The sequence below is a fragment of the Cryptomeria japonica genome, chromosome 6 (genome assembly GCF_030272615.1).
Source record: "Cryptomeria japonica chromosome 6, Sugi_1.0, whole genome shotgun sequence".
NCBI lineage: Eukaryota > Viridiplantae > Streptophyta > Pinopsida > Cupressales > Cupressaceae > Cryptomeria > Cryptomeria japonica.
In genome coordinates, this window is record NC_081410.1 from 48,385,660 (window position 1) to 48,398,554 (window position 12,895).

At 36.1% G+C, this 12,895-nt stretch overlaps 1 protein-coding gene and 1 long non-coding RNA gene across 3 annotated transcripts; both read right to left on the reverse strand.

Annotated features, from left to right (window-relative positions):
* Positions 1-3,687: 3,687 nt before the first annotated feature.
* LOC131079402 (uncharacterized) lies at positions 3,688-7,473 on the reverse strand. The gene is made up of 2 exons (XR_009113971.2): positions 6,226-7,473; positions 3,688-4,144 (listed from the first exon to the last, which is right to left on the reverse strand). It is a non-coding gene; the product is annotated as an uncharacterized LOC131079402 (long non-coding RNA).
* Positions 7,474-7,605: 132 nt separating this feature from the next.
* Positions 7,606-10,009, reverse strand: LOC131079403 (uncharacterized). Of its 2 annotated transcripts, none has more exons than XM_058017323.2 (5): positions 9,860-10,009; positions 9,628-9,715; positions 9,493-9,526; positions 9,126-9,403; positions 7,606-8,599 (listed from the first exon to the last, which is right to left on the reverse strand). In XM_058017323.2, exons 1-5 carry the CDS (start codon positions 9,994-9,996, stop codon positions 7,829-7,831), a joined length of 1,308 nt encoding a protein of 435 aa, XP_057873306.2. In that variant the 5' UTR covers positions 9,997-10,009; the 3' UTR covers positions 7,606-7,828. The 2 variants fall into 2 exon arrangements, with proteins under 2 accessions (XP_057873306.2, XP_057873304.2); XM_058017321.2 differs by having other exon boundaries at positions 7,609-8,599; positions 9,628-9,773; positions 9,860-9,992.
* Between the last annotated feature and the right edge of the window lie 2,886 nt (positions 10,010-12,895).

Consider the following 12,895-nt stretch of genomic DNA (forward strand, 5'->3'; position numbering starts at 1 on the left):
ATCATTCTTCGCTGTTCATCTTTGAACTAGGTTGTTAGCTTTTCCCTTGACTATCATGAAATACAAAGCGCTTCTTGTCAATCCTTGATGGTTGCCATTATGGACCAAAGGTTTCTAACTGCCCTTGCTCCTTGACTATCTCCATGAATTATTGTTCTTGAGACATGGCCTCTTGACTGCCATGATCTTTTTTGCTCACTGTCATATATCTTGTCACCCCATTTCAAGGCAAGGACTGTCCTAAAATAGTTCATTTATCATGAGCAATGTCTATGAGAGCACATACACTATCTTTTCAACTCATGTCTTTGTCTTTCTTAAAGGACTGCTCACTCTGCACTGTGTGTGTTGCTTTCCTTCAAGCCTGTGCACTGCCTCTTTTAGCTTTGCCATGCTTTGATCATTGTTGTCATGACTAACCCGCTTCTCTTTATTGTCTTTGATTGTTGTTGCTGTTGATTTGTATTTTAGATTTGGCACTATCACTTCTATCCTTGCCTTCTAGACAATCATCAAAACCTACCCTCTACTCTATCATTTTCACCTCTCAAAACTGTTCACTGTAACAGAGTTATGGTAGTGCAATAGCTTTGATGTCTAGAGCAATTACCTTCTGCGACGATGAAGAGAATTGTCCATGCATACCTTCTACTGTTCCTTGTAGCTTCTAGGCATATTACTTTAGCTATCCTCTTTAATGGAATCATGTCCTTTAAGACAGAAAGCTTGTCTTTTGACTATTCTCAGATCTGCCCTTTGTGTCTTCACTATGCTCTGCTATGTTGTTCTCGATTATCTTGTCACGACATTGGCAATGCATTATTTTGTGTCTGCTTTATACTACCCATCTTAGAGCACTGGCTGCCCTGTAGGTTCCTTGACACACCCTACACGTTCATATCAATAGCTATCCCCTCTTAATCCACTGTGCATTCTTATATTACTGCATTCTTCACCTTGTTGCAACAACTTACTTCTTAGGATTGTCATCATTGTGTCTAGGCCTGCTGAATATTGTGCCATAACCTTGTGATGAGCTGCCCATTTCAAATGCCAGAGTCGCTGCCACTGTCTGCACACTCTCATTGACTTGTCTTCATGATTTTCATAGAACCTTCTGTTACCTTGTTCTTCTTTCCAACACTGCCATTTGGAGCTCACTGCCACATCAGTTCTCATTGTGCACCTTTGAGAGGACCGTCGCCGAAGTCAAGGTCCCTGGATTTTGAGCTAATTTTTAAATTTGGTCATTTGTCATTGTCTTTAAGTGATGATTTGTTCTCACCCTTTCACCACTTAGTGATATGTATTCTATTCTTCAAATCTGCTCATTGATACTGTCTTATTTGCCTTATGATGCACATCGTACATAGCCTTCTATCACTGTGACATCTTTGTGGCTGTTAACTTCTATGCTCAATGCGAAATCCTCTAAGCATTGTCTACTTTTAAAGACCTTTCTTCATTTGCTTTCCTCAATTGAATGCTATTCTATATCATCATTGTCCTACAATTACTCTTCCATCATTCATGACTGCCATGCAAGACTCTTGACATGTTCTACCCACAAAAATTGTGAACATATCCTTGATCGTATCCATGGTATGATGACAACCATTCACTGATTTTTTGTGAATTCGTTTATGATCTTCTAGCTGCTGCCTACTTGAGTATTCTATCAAAACAGCTTTAACAAAAGACTGTCTCTTGGGACTTGCTAGCTGCATTCCTTCAAATGTGGACCTTGCCATCAATGCGCCATAGACATTGTGGTAGTAAGAATGCTTCTACAACCCAACTAATCCTTTATCCTCTCTATGGATGTTGCTTTCAGGCATAATTTTTTTATTAGAGTCTATACAGCACCTCACCTTCCAATGAGATAAGGATATGTGAACTGCTGTTGGAGATGTTGACTGATTAAATGTGGTAACTGGATAGATTTATGGGGCCAAAAGTTTAATGGCTGATTTGATCCTCAATTCCACCTTGCACCACCTTGTAATGTCAGCAAGAAATCCATAGATTTACCACTTGGAAAAATAACCAAAACTCATGGATGAGACTGATATAGAGATATCGTACTAACACCATAACTCCAAGCATTAGTGTTCCACGTAAATACCCACTTGCCTGCTCAAGGGAAACACCAACCACTCCAATACAGTATAAAGAAGAGCCATGTGAAGCTCAACAGTAACAACTGGTTATTACAAAATAGAACTTGATATGGATTGTCCAACTTTTGTCTTTTGATCCTATTATCCCTGCATGCTTTGACCCTCTTGAAAAGAAATTCTCATTCCAGAATACCCTAAGCTTTGACTAAAACAAGACCCCTATAAAGGAACTGAGGCAAAAATAACACTCATGACCAGCTACAGCGAGAACAAGGAATTATATCATTGATATTTTAAGTTCCCACAAAGTAGAGTGCATCCCTTGTATTCGTTGTCTTCTCAAAACACTTACACATGTTCCCGCAAATGGATATGCCAGTAATGCGTAGATTTTGGAATTATGCCGCATAGCTACCAAAAGCTAGGATAAATCCTTTCTTCATGGAACTCCAAACTCCCTATTTTCAACAGCTGTTAACAACGCCTAGCACTCTTGCCTCATGGATGTAGGAAACTGCAAAACGTTAATCCATAGAACCCTAAGCCCTAGATTGAACCCTAACTGCTATTGCTTTTGAAAAGGTCTTCTCTCCTTGATGGTACGTGGATTTTTAGGGTTAATAAACTACTTTTAACACACTTTGACAAAGCTAAGGTTTTTGAAATTTTAATAGAAGTTCCATGGATTTCATGAAGATGAAACCTCCTTGGGTATGGATCAAACATTTTATAGAATCATCACCTCTAGAGACATTTCTTCTCTGTGACATATTGGATCAAGGAACAAAAATACATTACAGAGTGAACGTCTTTTCAACATTATCATATGATTATTTTTGAAAAATTAGCAGCCATCCCTGCCATCCCTAAAATAGCTGATGATGATGAACTCGGCAGCTATGTTACTGAGGCAGAGAGTGTTGTTAATGAACAGCTGAAGTGGGTATATGCAATATTTTTGGTCTTCGTGGACAAGTCCTCGTCCACTTCAACACAGATTTTCCTGACCGGTATTTTTAGAAGCAAGAGTATTATGGCTGAATGCTCAACGCTCTGGTACTGTAACTATTCAAGAGTTTGAACTTATTAGTGGAAGCGATCACCCAGGAAAGAAGCTTTCAGTCACTCATAATTTTACCCTATAGATGTTTCTATGGGAGATCTATTGTGTATAGTTATGGGCCATGGCTGTTTTGGCAGTTTGGCTGTTTCCTGGACAACCTACTGTGCTGTATGTTATGGATTGTAATATTTTTTTCTTTAATAAAGTTTTTCTTCCAAAGAAAAAAGAGAAAATTTCTAACTACTGGAAGAAATCAACCCAAAAACTTATCATATCCAATTTACGATGACTGAGGCACTGTAGAACTGCATAGAAAAACTATCCTCTGATTTAGAATGAAAGGATGAAAAGACAAATGTAGCTTCTAGGATTAACGCAGATCAAAACCTCTGATTCTTATTAGACAGAGAGGGGTTGCAGCCAAAACCAAAACAAATCTATTACTTTGAAGTTTTAAATGAAGAAAGTATGGAAGAAAGACACCATCACACACACAAGCAATAATTAACAGAAATAAATTACTGATTCCATTGAATCCAAATCTGTTTGCACACTCTCTAAAGGGACAACATCTCCCTCATCCTTAAATCTCCTCTCTCTATCCTAATTTTTCTACGCTACTTCTCCCAATGTGTAGCTTCCTATGCAGTGAGTTTTCACAGCCAAATATTCTTCAAAATAAAGTAAAGACCCCCCTTTTTTCTCTAACACTATACACTGCCTTATTTAAGACAAAATGTGCAGCCTTTAATTCATATGCCCCATATTGTGTTGTGCGTTGTCTATTTTTGCCTTCCATGAGCCGCCACCATTCATTGCTAGCTCTCCCCTATTGACACATTAGGCGCACAAGATTTAAATAAGCCGCCCCTGCCATGCAGCCTCCACTTCAAGAGACACACAAAATAGGTCTGCCGTTACAAATCTGGAACAGTCTAAGATGAAGAATTGTAACCTCCACCTGCAAAGGAAAATACCAAACAAAACAAGAAACTGAAATCCAAAATTAGACCAAATTCAAAATTTTGGATGATGCGGATAACACTTCCACCCGGATCCTCCGGCATCAAGGATAGATAAAAGCCTTCCTCTCAAACCAAAGTAGTGGGTTGGAGGTAACAGATATCCAGAAAGAAAGAAATATAGGTTGGAATTATTTTGCTTAACTGCCATTTTTCTTCCTACAATACCCTATTAGGGAAATCTGTTTAAATTGGGATGAAAAGAATCCTAAGTAATTAAGCACCATGGAAATAAGTTGAAAACTCTCAATGGCTGAGAGCATATTTCAAAAACTAGAACTTAGCTAAATCTTGGTAGATTTTGAATCACAAAAAACTAAGTCAAAGATCAAGTTATTAGTTTCAGTCAGAGGATCCTTCAGGCTAGCAAATCTTGAATCTAAGATGGTTCATATTGCGGAAATAGTAGAGGCATGTAGCAAGTTTTTATTTTCTACTTTTAATCATTTGAAGGATGAAAAGCAGACACCAATTTCATGTAGGTTTTGAGGAGATAGTGACTGTTTAATTAATACATAACTTGCGCCTACAATCACACAAAATTGAAACACAACACCAAATATAATATCACATGTATATATCATAGCAGCAAAAATCGTTGGAGAAAGATCAGCAAACCAAGAGTATGAGATTTTTTTGGGAAAAATGGGTAAAAGTCTCAGGGAAAAAAAAATTGGGAAAAAATTGGGAAAAAATTGGATTTAAAAAAATATATATATGAAAAATTTAGAAAAAGAGCACTATGTTTTTTCAAAAACTTAAGGGCATATTTATAGTATAGAAATATAGAGAGCAAATAAAATAGAGTTTAATTTATGAATTGTAGAAAATATTTTTTATTGTTTATATTCATATTGTTGATTACATAGGCAAATATTCAGTTAATTTTTTAAGAGGGCAGTCACTGAATACACCAAATAGTTGTCTAAGTCTATGAAGTAACTGAGATCAAAACTTAACAGACAACAATCCAGCTACAGTTCCAAATTTAGAAAAAATGGAAGACATTTTGAAGTGATCCAAGAATTTCATTTTGATTGAGGCAATTTTTTTAAGACTGTTGCTTCTATGCCTATTTGTTGAATTTTTACACCCAATACTGATGCTTGGAAGGCTAAAGCTGCATTAAATTCTGGTGAAGAACCACAATTAGTATTACTTGGTTTTTTAGTTATTACCAGTGAAACACGAGGACGCGTCCCCTCCTCCCATTTTTCTGCTGTTTCAGGGCCATCTCCGGGACGTTGGGAGGGGGCAGGCAGGGATATCCATTGCTAAACCACCACTGTCGTTAAGACGTTGGAGATGTTGGGACATCCCCGGGACACCCAGAAATCTTTTGACCATTTCGAGGATGTCTAGGAGTCTCCCATAGCACCCATTTAGAAACTTGATGCTTAGGCAAAAAATGGTAGTGAAGGTTAGTGAGGTTTTGGAGGCCTTATTTGTACTTGCTAGCAGGGGCTTCACCTCTCAATCTCAACCCCACCCTATATCGCAAGAGGGCGCACCAAGGCCACTGTCCCCGAATCCCGCAAGGGGCTATGACTCTGTTGGGGTCTCTGCTACCAGACCCTTGCAATGAATGCTGCCCCTTAACCCCACTAGGGCCTCTACACCCATACCCCTGCAAGGGGCATTGTCCTTAAACCTCCACCCACCATTCTTATTGTTTTTTCAATCATTTCCATGTTTTTTATGTTTATTAGTATAAAACTTTCAAGTTCACTTAGTATACCAAAGCTTCATTTGCAATCCTTTCACTTATTCTTGGTTTGCACTTTGCTCTTAAATTTCCAAAACTCTAGCTACCATTGTTAACGTTCAAAATTCAATGCAATCATTTTCATGTTTTTTATATTTATTCAAGTTCACTTAGTATACCAAAGCTTCATTTGCAATCCTTTTACTTATTCTTGATTTGCACTTTGCTCCTAAATTTCCAAAACTCTAGCTACCATTGTTAATGTTCAAATTTCAATTGCATAAACTTCACGTAGTGTGGCACAATTTAACTTACAATTCTTATACGTATTCCCTAAGTTGCAAGGTTCGCTGGTCTGAAGGCCTAGTATTGGTCCGATTCGGTTTTGGTACTGGCCCTGCTCTGGATTCGCTTGTGGGTTCAGCCTAGGTTCGTGCCCAAACGAGCTGGTTTGTCTAGGGCAAACCCAGACACTTGGGCACCAAAAAACATTATTTTTTTTTGCAATCAGCCACTTGAAATCTGTCGGTACCTCAAAATCTTACAAATGTCTTTGACTTGACTGATAGCATTAAATTTGTGGTGAGGATTGGATTGTGACGGATGCATGCATAACCATGTTCAAGTGCTAAAAAACTCATTTTCAAGTTACAAAACACACCTAGTTTGATCAAGGTGTTGAATACCACCAACATGCACCCTTATATAAAAACAACCTTATTGCTCCTTACCACAAGGTTTACAGTTAATCTTGTATACCCTGAATCCTCCAAAAGTTTGTTTTTGCCTTACTAAATACCAAAACGTGACAGAGGAGACTCCAAAATGTTAAAAGAGTACCACCAAGGGCTTCAGAATATCCTCAAGATGCCAAACTGGAGCATTATTAATCAATGTGAATGGGCATCAGATCTATTGGTTTAATGATTAGAGAACAACATTGGGGTGAAGAACATTCAAATCAGCCAGAAGACCATAGAAAAGGCTTAACACAAGGCATAGGAGGTGTCAACACAAGCTAATCAACCAGAGTACAATTGGCAGGTAGTAGTGGTTTCCTCTAAGCGCTCCAGTTTGCTAGGTCATCCTCTAATATAAACATTATTAATTGCAGCTTAGAGCAGATATTTAATTGTTGAAAAAATGATACTTGAATTCGATATTATTAATTTGATATCGAACTTGATGTATATGATGCTATGACTACAAGTTTATGGTGGTTTGGTTCTTTATATGATGTTATGTGACATTCTAATCTTAATGCATGCTTCTAGGCTATATATAAATAGATAGATAGAGTTTTTGTACTACAAACCTAAACCCCTTTTCAAAATTTTGCCATACCTGTTGGGGGTATCAGATACCCTGTTTTTCGAGGCTGGATGTGCTCGTCTCTACTACCGGTTTTTCGAACCCGAACTGGTGCCCAAACCCAAACCGGCAACTTAGCTTATTCCTTACATGTCTTTTTATAATTAATTTTTCAAATACTATATGTATTTGTGCCCGAACCCAAACCGACAACTTAGCTTATTCCTTACATGTCTTTTTATAATTAATTTTTCAAATACTATATGTATTTGTGCTACTCCACCACCCCAACGCTGCTATCCCCATTTTCCCAAACTTAAAGCCCTTGGTCCCCCTGCCCCAATCCCCATAGGCAATAATATTTTCTTTACCATTAATCACTGATAGCATCTTTGATGCTAGTGGTTTGATCTTTGAACTAACCAACAACTTCATTTTTTTGTTAACGGCCAAAAAAGAAAGAAAATGCCTCAATGCAATGGCTTACAAATTTCTAAAGACTAACTGCAATACTTAAACATTTCGAACCAAATCAATTTCATGTTCATTGGGTGCAGAAATATACAGTATATCGGTAATGGAGCAGTTGGATATGCTCTCACAGGGATTATTTTGCTGGAGCCAACCAACGATCAAGAGAAAGTTGCTTTGCTGGAGGTTTGAAATGTGGCTTATGAGTCCTTGGACAGAGCCATTTATCAGCAGGGTGCTGAGATTGAATGTTTCCAGTGTCTGCTAGGGCTTTTCTCAAGCCACCTCTGCTAGAAATTCTGGTTCTAAATGATGCCATTGAGGCCAGATCCGTTTGAAACAGATTCTCCTTCTCTTCTGGTCCTATGTCTGAAATGGCCTGAAATTTTTTGGAGTCTGATAGGGGTTTTGTGAACTCATCGATGCTAAAACTTTGAGTTCTTGATGATGGCAATGGGGCTAGCTCCTCTTGAAATGAACTCTCATTTTTTGCCAACCTTGTGTCAGAAATAAATAGGCGAGGAAATGAAGGGAACTTCTTCACACTTTCAACTTTATTATGCTCCGATTCATCCTCTGTGTCAGAATCAGGATTAACTGCATTATTTGTTCCAGAATTAGGATCAACTGCATCCTCTGTTTCATATTCAGGATCAACTGCACCCTGTGTTTCAGAATCAGGAGCAACGGTATCTTCTGTTTCCATGCCAGGATCAACAACATTCTCTTTTGCAGAAGTGGGATGAATTGTATCTTCTACTTCACAACATTGCAGAGCAGGAAACATTAGATTCTCTTTATTTCTCTGATGAGATTCTTCCTTCATCTTCTGCTGATCAAAAACTGCATCCAAGATTAATGCTTCCGTTGTTGCCTCTACGTCTTTGATCTTCCTTGCTGATAAACTCTGGCAAACATCAGGAAGTAACCATCACTCTCCGAATGCAAAAATAAAACAAAAAAAGGGAAGTATCATAAGCAAAGGCTGGTATAGTGCCAAGGGGAGCAATACCTGTCATAAGCATAACACTGTTCAAGCTCAATTGGGCATATAGTTCCATGTTATGCAGTTGTGTTCATGAGCCTTGGTTTGCTTCAAATCGGTATTCAGGCCAAAAACTATTGGGTGCAAAATGTAGACAATATGCATAAAGGTAAACTGAAAATAGTATTTCTTATTCTCAGGTCTCATATGCCTAAGAGATGTACCTGTTCCTACAGGAGGTCTGATATGCCCAAGAGGTGGGCTTTTAACATGGGACACATTCATATCTTATTGATAATGACTTAGAAGCTAGAAGATGTTCTCAGCTTGATGGTTCATTTTCCAGGTCATATTGAGGGCTTGATAACTCTCAATCATGAACTCCGGTGTGTCTTACAAAATTACCTACGAACAGAAAACAATAAAAAAGCATAAACAGAAGCGGCACCTGATTATTTGTTCTCTGTTTCTTGAGCGTGGAAGCCAAATACAGCTCCTCCTTGTTCTCGTCATCATCATCAATAGAAAACAGCAATGCATCCCAATTCTTCCGAGAGAAAACTGATATCTCCTTGACATCTTTCTGGATCTGTGCTGGAGGTCCTTTGAACCGGGTATTGTCAAGTTGAGAGTAAGAATCCCCAAGTTTCTCATTGAGGGAATTTTTGTGTGGAGGCTCTATTCTATGTCTCAAAATCCAATCCCTGAGATCTAGCTCCGGAGGCTCTGATTCAAGAATCCAAAGGAAAACAGCGATAAGCCCAAATTTTAAGAATGGAGAAAAAAGAAAGTATCACACAGTTTGAGCAACTTACCAGATGGTAGAGATAAACCTTGGGTTTCGAATTCCTGTTTGAAAAAAGGCAGAGATGTGACGGATTAGCATGAGGGTTTGTTTCTACTGGTTAAACAAGAACAGAGGATATTTATTCTTTATGGATCATACTTACTCCTGTTTCAATGCCAAGAGCAAATCCTTGGGAATCCCATGGTAAGCCCAATGAAATTGATGAAGAATCAAACGAGCAAGATGGCAGCCTAGGATCACCCACATCAAATAATGAATCATGCAGCTCCAATGGACTTGAATTAGGTTCTGTAAAAGCATGACATGACTAGTAACTTGATCAGTATTAGTAGGAGGAAAGATGGTATTTTATATTTTCTAAGTCAAAGTGATACCTGAAGCGTTGGGAGGGCAGTCGGGAGAATGAGCGTCTGAATCCAAGCACTCCATACCGGCACAGACATGAAATATGAATGCCGCCTTTATATATCTCGCCTTCCCTCCAGCTTTTCATTTTCAAATTTGAGTTCATCACTAAGGACCATTTGGGTCTAATTCAAATTTGAAAATATTTTACACAATCCATTGAATGTAACTCCAATTTTGTGTTATGGTTTAATGTAAGGAAGCATTTACATGGAAGGGGTTTGGATTCGAGGGAATTTATATGGAATTCACAAGTGGAGCTATGAGGTTAAAATAAAGTTGTTTGTAATTTTTTTCTAAAAAAAATTTAAAGGGGAATATAAAAATATATAGGACTTCTTGGTATAAAATAAAGTTTCTAATTTTGGTCAATAGTACCTCTTATTAGAAATTTTAGTAAACTCTTATATAAAAGACCATAAACTAATGATGAAAATTATGCATCTATAAGTTTTTCTCTTTCTTTTCAATCTATTTTGGTTAGGTTATCTTTTATGCAATAACAAGTTATAAGTGACATGATTTTTACTAAGAATTGGCACATAACTTGATTCATATCCGTCTCTATTTGCATTCACTCCTGAAAATCGGTTGTGTCCTTCAATTTTACTAATTTCCTACCTCATGTCAAATTCACAATTTATAGAAGTGACTTAGGTCACTTCAACACAATTAGAAAATTGTCCTCAAAACTTTCAAAATTCAAATACAAATTGTTGAGTCATTTATTTTTCTGTCCACTTAGTCATTATGTAGTGTAAAGCATTTTACTTGCACCATTGAAATTGTATTTAAGGACTCATCCTAATTCATATGAAACATTGAACAAGATTATGGAATGATCATTGCTCATACACATCAAGGAGTATTAAAAAGAATTATCTATTGGTATTAGTATTGCATCAACATGTTTGGATATATTACATAGCACATTTCCAAGCTTTGCACAAATTCATTAAATTGACCTCCTTGTGATTTTAAAATTGGAGAGGAAAATCCCTATCAAGTGAAAACTTCTAACCACAAAATCAAGTTTTCATGGAAGTGTAAATGTACAAGTAATCATTATCAAAACTAGAAAGTTCTACTACATATCATATTTGCATAAATGGATCAAATCTACTATTGCAAGATCAATTCAATGGTTGTGTAAAAAATATTTGCATTTGCAAAAATGATTGAGACAACATAAAAAAAATATTTATTAATTCTTGTTCTTGTACATTCATCTAAGATGTTTTAATTTCCTATTGTAAGAATGAATCAATTTGGTACACCTAATAAACTTTGATTTTACATTGAATGAAGAATTAAATTGCAAGTACTAGTATTGGGATAGTGTGATGGTTAAGTTGTGGCATTGTTCTTGCCATAAAGGTTCAAATCTCATAAGGATATTTAAGATCTATTAAAAAATCAATGTTTGCTCTTATTTTATTTTGTTCCTCTATCATGTTTCAAATTTGGGTTTCTCAAGATCATCTTCCAAGTTATACTAGAATTCAAGGTAAAATGCATATTTCATTCCTATGAGTAGTAATATCTCATGATAAATAATAATCAAGTCAAATTTAAATAAATAATTAAATGTTTTACATTAACTTTAAAAACCTAGAAATAGTTTACTTTAAGCATGATTTATTTTTGTTCAAACTAATTTTTGCACTTTAAATTCATTCATGGAGCACAAGGTAAAGCCTAGGTCTAAAAGTTTTGTACATTAGGTAACTCAAAGTTACATATTTTCAATTTGGATTATTTTGAAGGAAATTTAGATGTAAAAATATATTCATTGAATTTTAAATAATATGATATTAAAACATTTAAATAAGAAAATTAAGATTATTCTATAAGGAACTAAGTTATGAAGTTTTGAAAGAGGTAAAGATGAAGTTAAATGTGAAGAAATATATAGATAATCAATATCTCGCATCTTCATTTTTCATAAAAAATATTGTGATTGTTTCACACTTTGTTGATGATAGTCTATTTTTTCTTCAAAATTTAGAAAAAGTGTCTATCAATACTTTTGATAGTCCTAGATGTGTGTAAGTAGTGATCATTCCATAATCTTTTCTAAAGAACCCTTTCTAACACATGTCATTTATTTCAATCTTGGAGTTTCTACATTTTTGCAAATTCCTTATATTATGTGGATAAATGAAGTCATTGAGAATGTCCAAAATTCATTGGGACATCCACATTTCCCATCATGTATCACTTAAAGCATATATTTTACAAGCTCATGAACCTCTTATGGTAGTAAAGAAAAGGTTGTAACTCCTTGATTCCTTTCACACCACATATTTATACTCTAGCGTGCAAGTTTGAGAAGCCATGGAGGATATTTGCCTAACTCTCAAATCCTTGTCTCCTTTTTTTTGTATTCTCACATAGAGTTGTTTGTGTGATTATGGATCTCACAAGCATGCTTGTCAACTTCCCAATTCCTCACCTCCTTTTGTGTTCCACATCTCTACAACACTTTGCAAGATTGATTGGCCTTCAACATACAAATATTCCTCTTATGAGGCACATTCCTATAAACCATAAAATACAAATGTAATTGCTAACACATGTGAATGAAACCTTTATATAGCCACTTAATTTCAACATTTTTCCACTTGCAAGTATATTTCAACATCTATATTCTCCTCTCCAATTACACAACTAATCTCTAAATTTCACATCCAAAATACCATCACTTACTTTTCTACATGCCTTGTCAGATATCCCTTTTTGACCAAGTTCTCCATTCTCAACTCATCTAATTCATCCTCTATAATATCTTGGTCAAATTTCATTGCTTCATTTAGGTATTCCTGTATTAATTATGTAATATTTTTTAGATAAAAAAAAATGCATTAATTAAAACATTCTAGTGCTTCTAATTCCAAACCTTTTCAAATGGTATACCTATGGTTTCTATTTTTTTCACTTAATTGGAATAAACTCTAGAATTGATAATTACATGTGTGTAAAAATAAATCACAAGCCTTAAATTT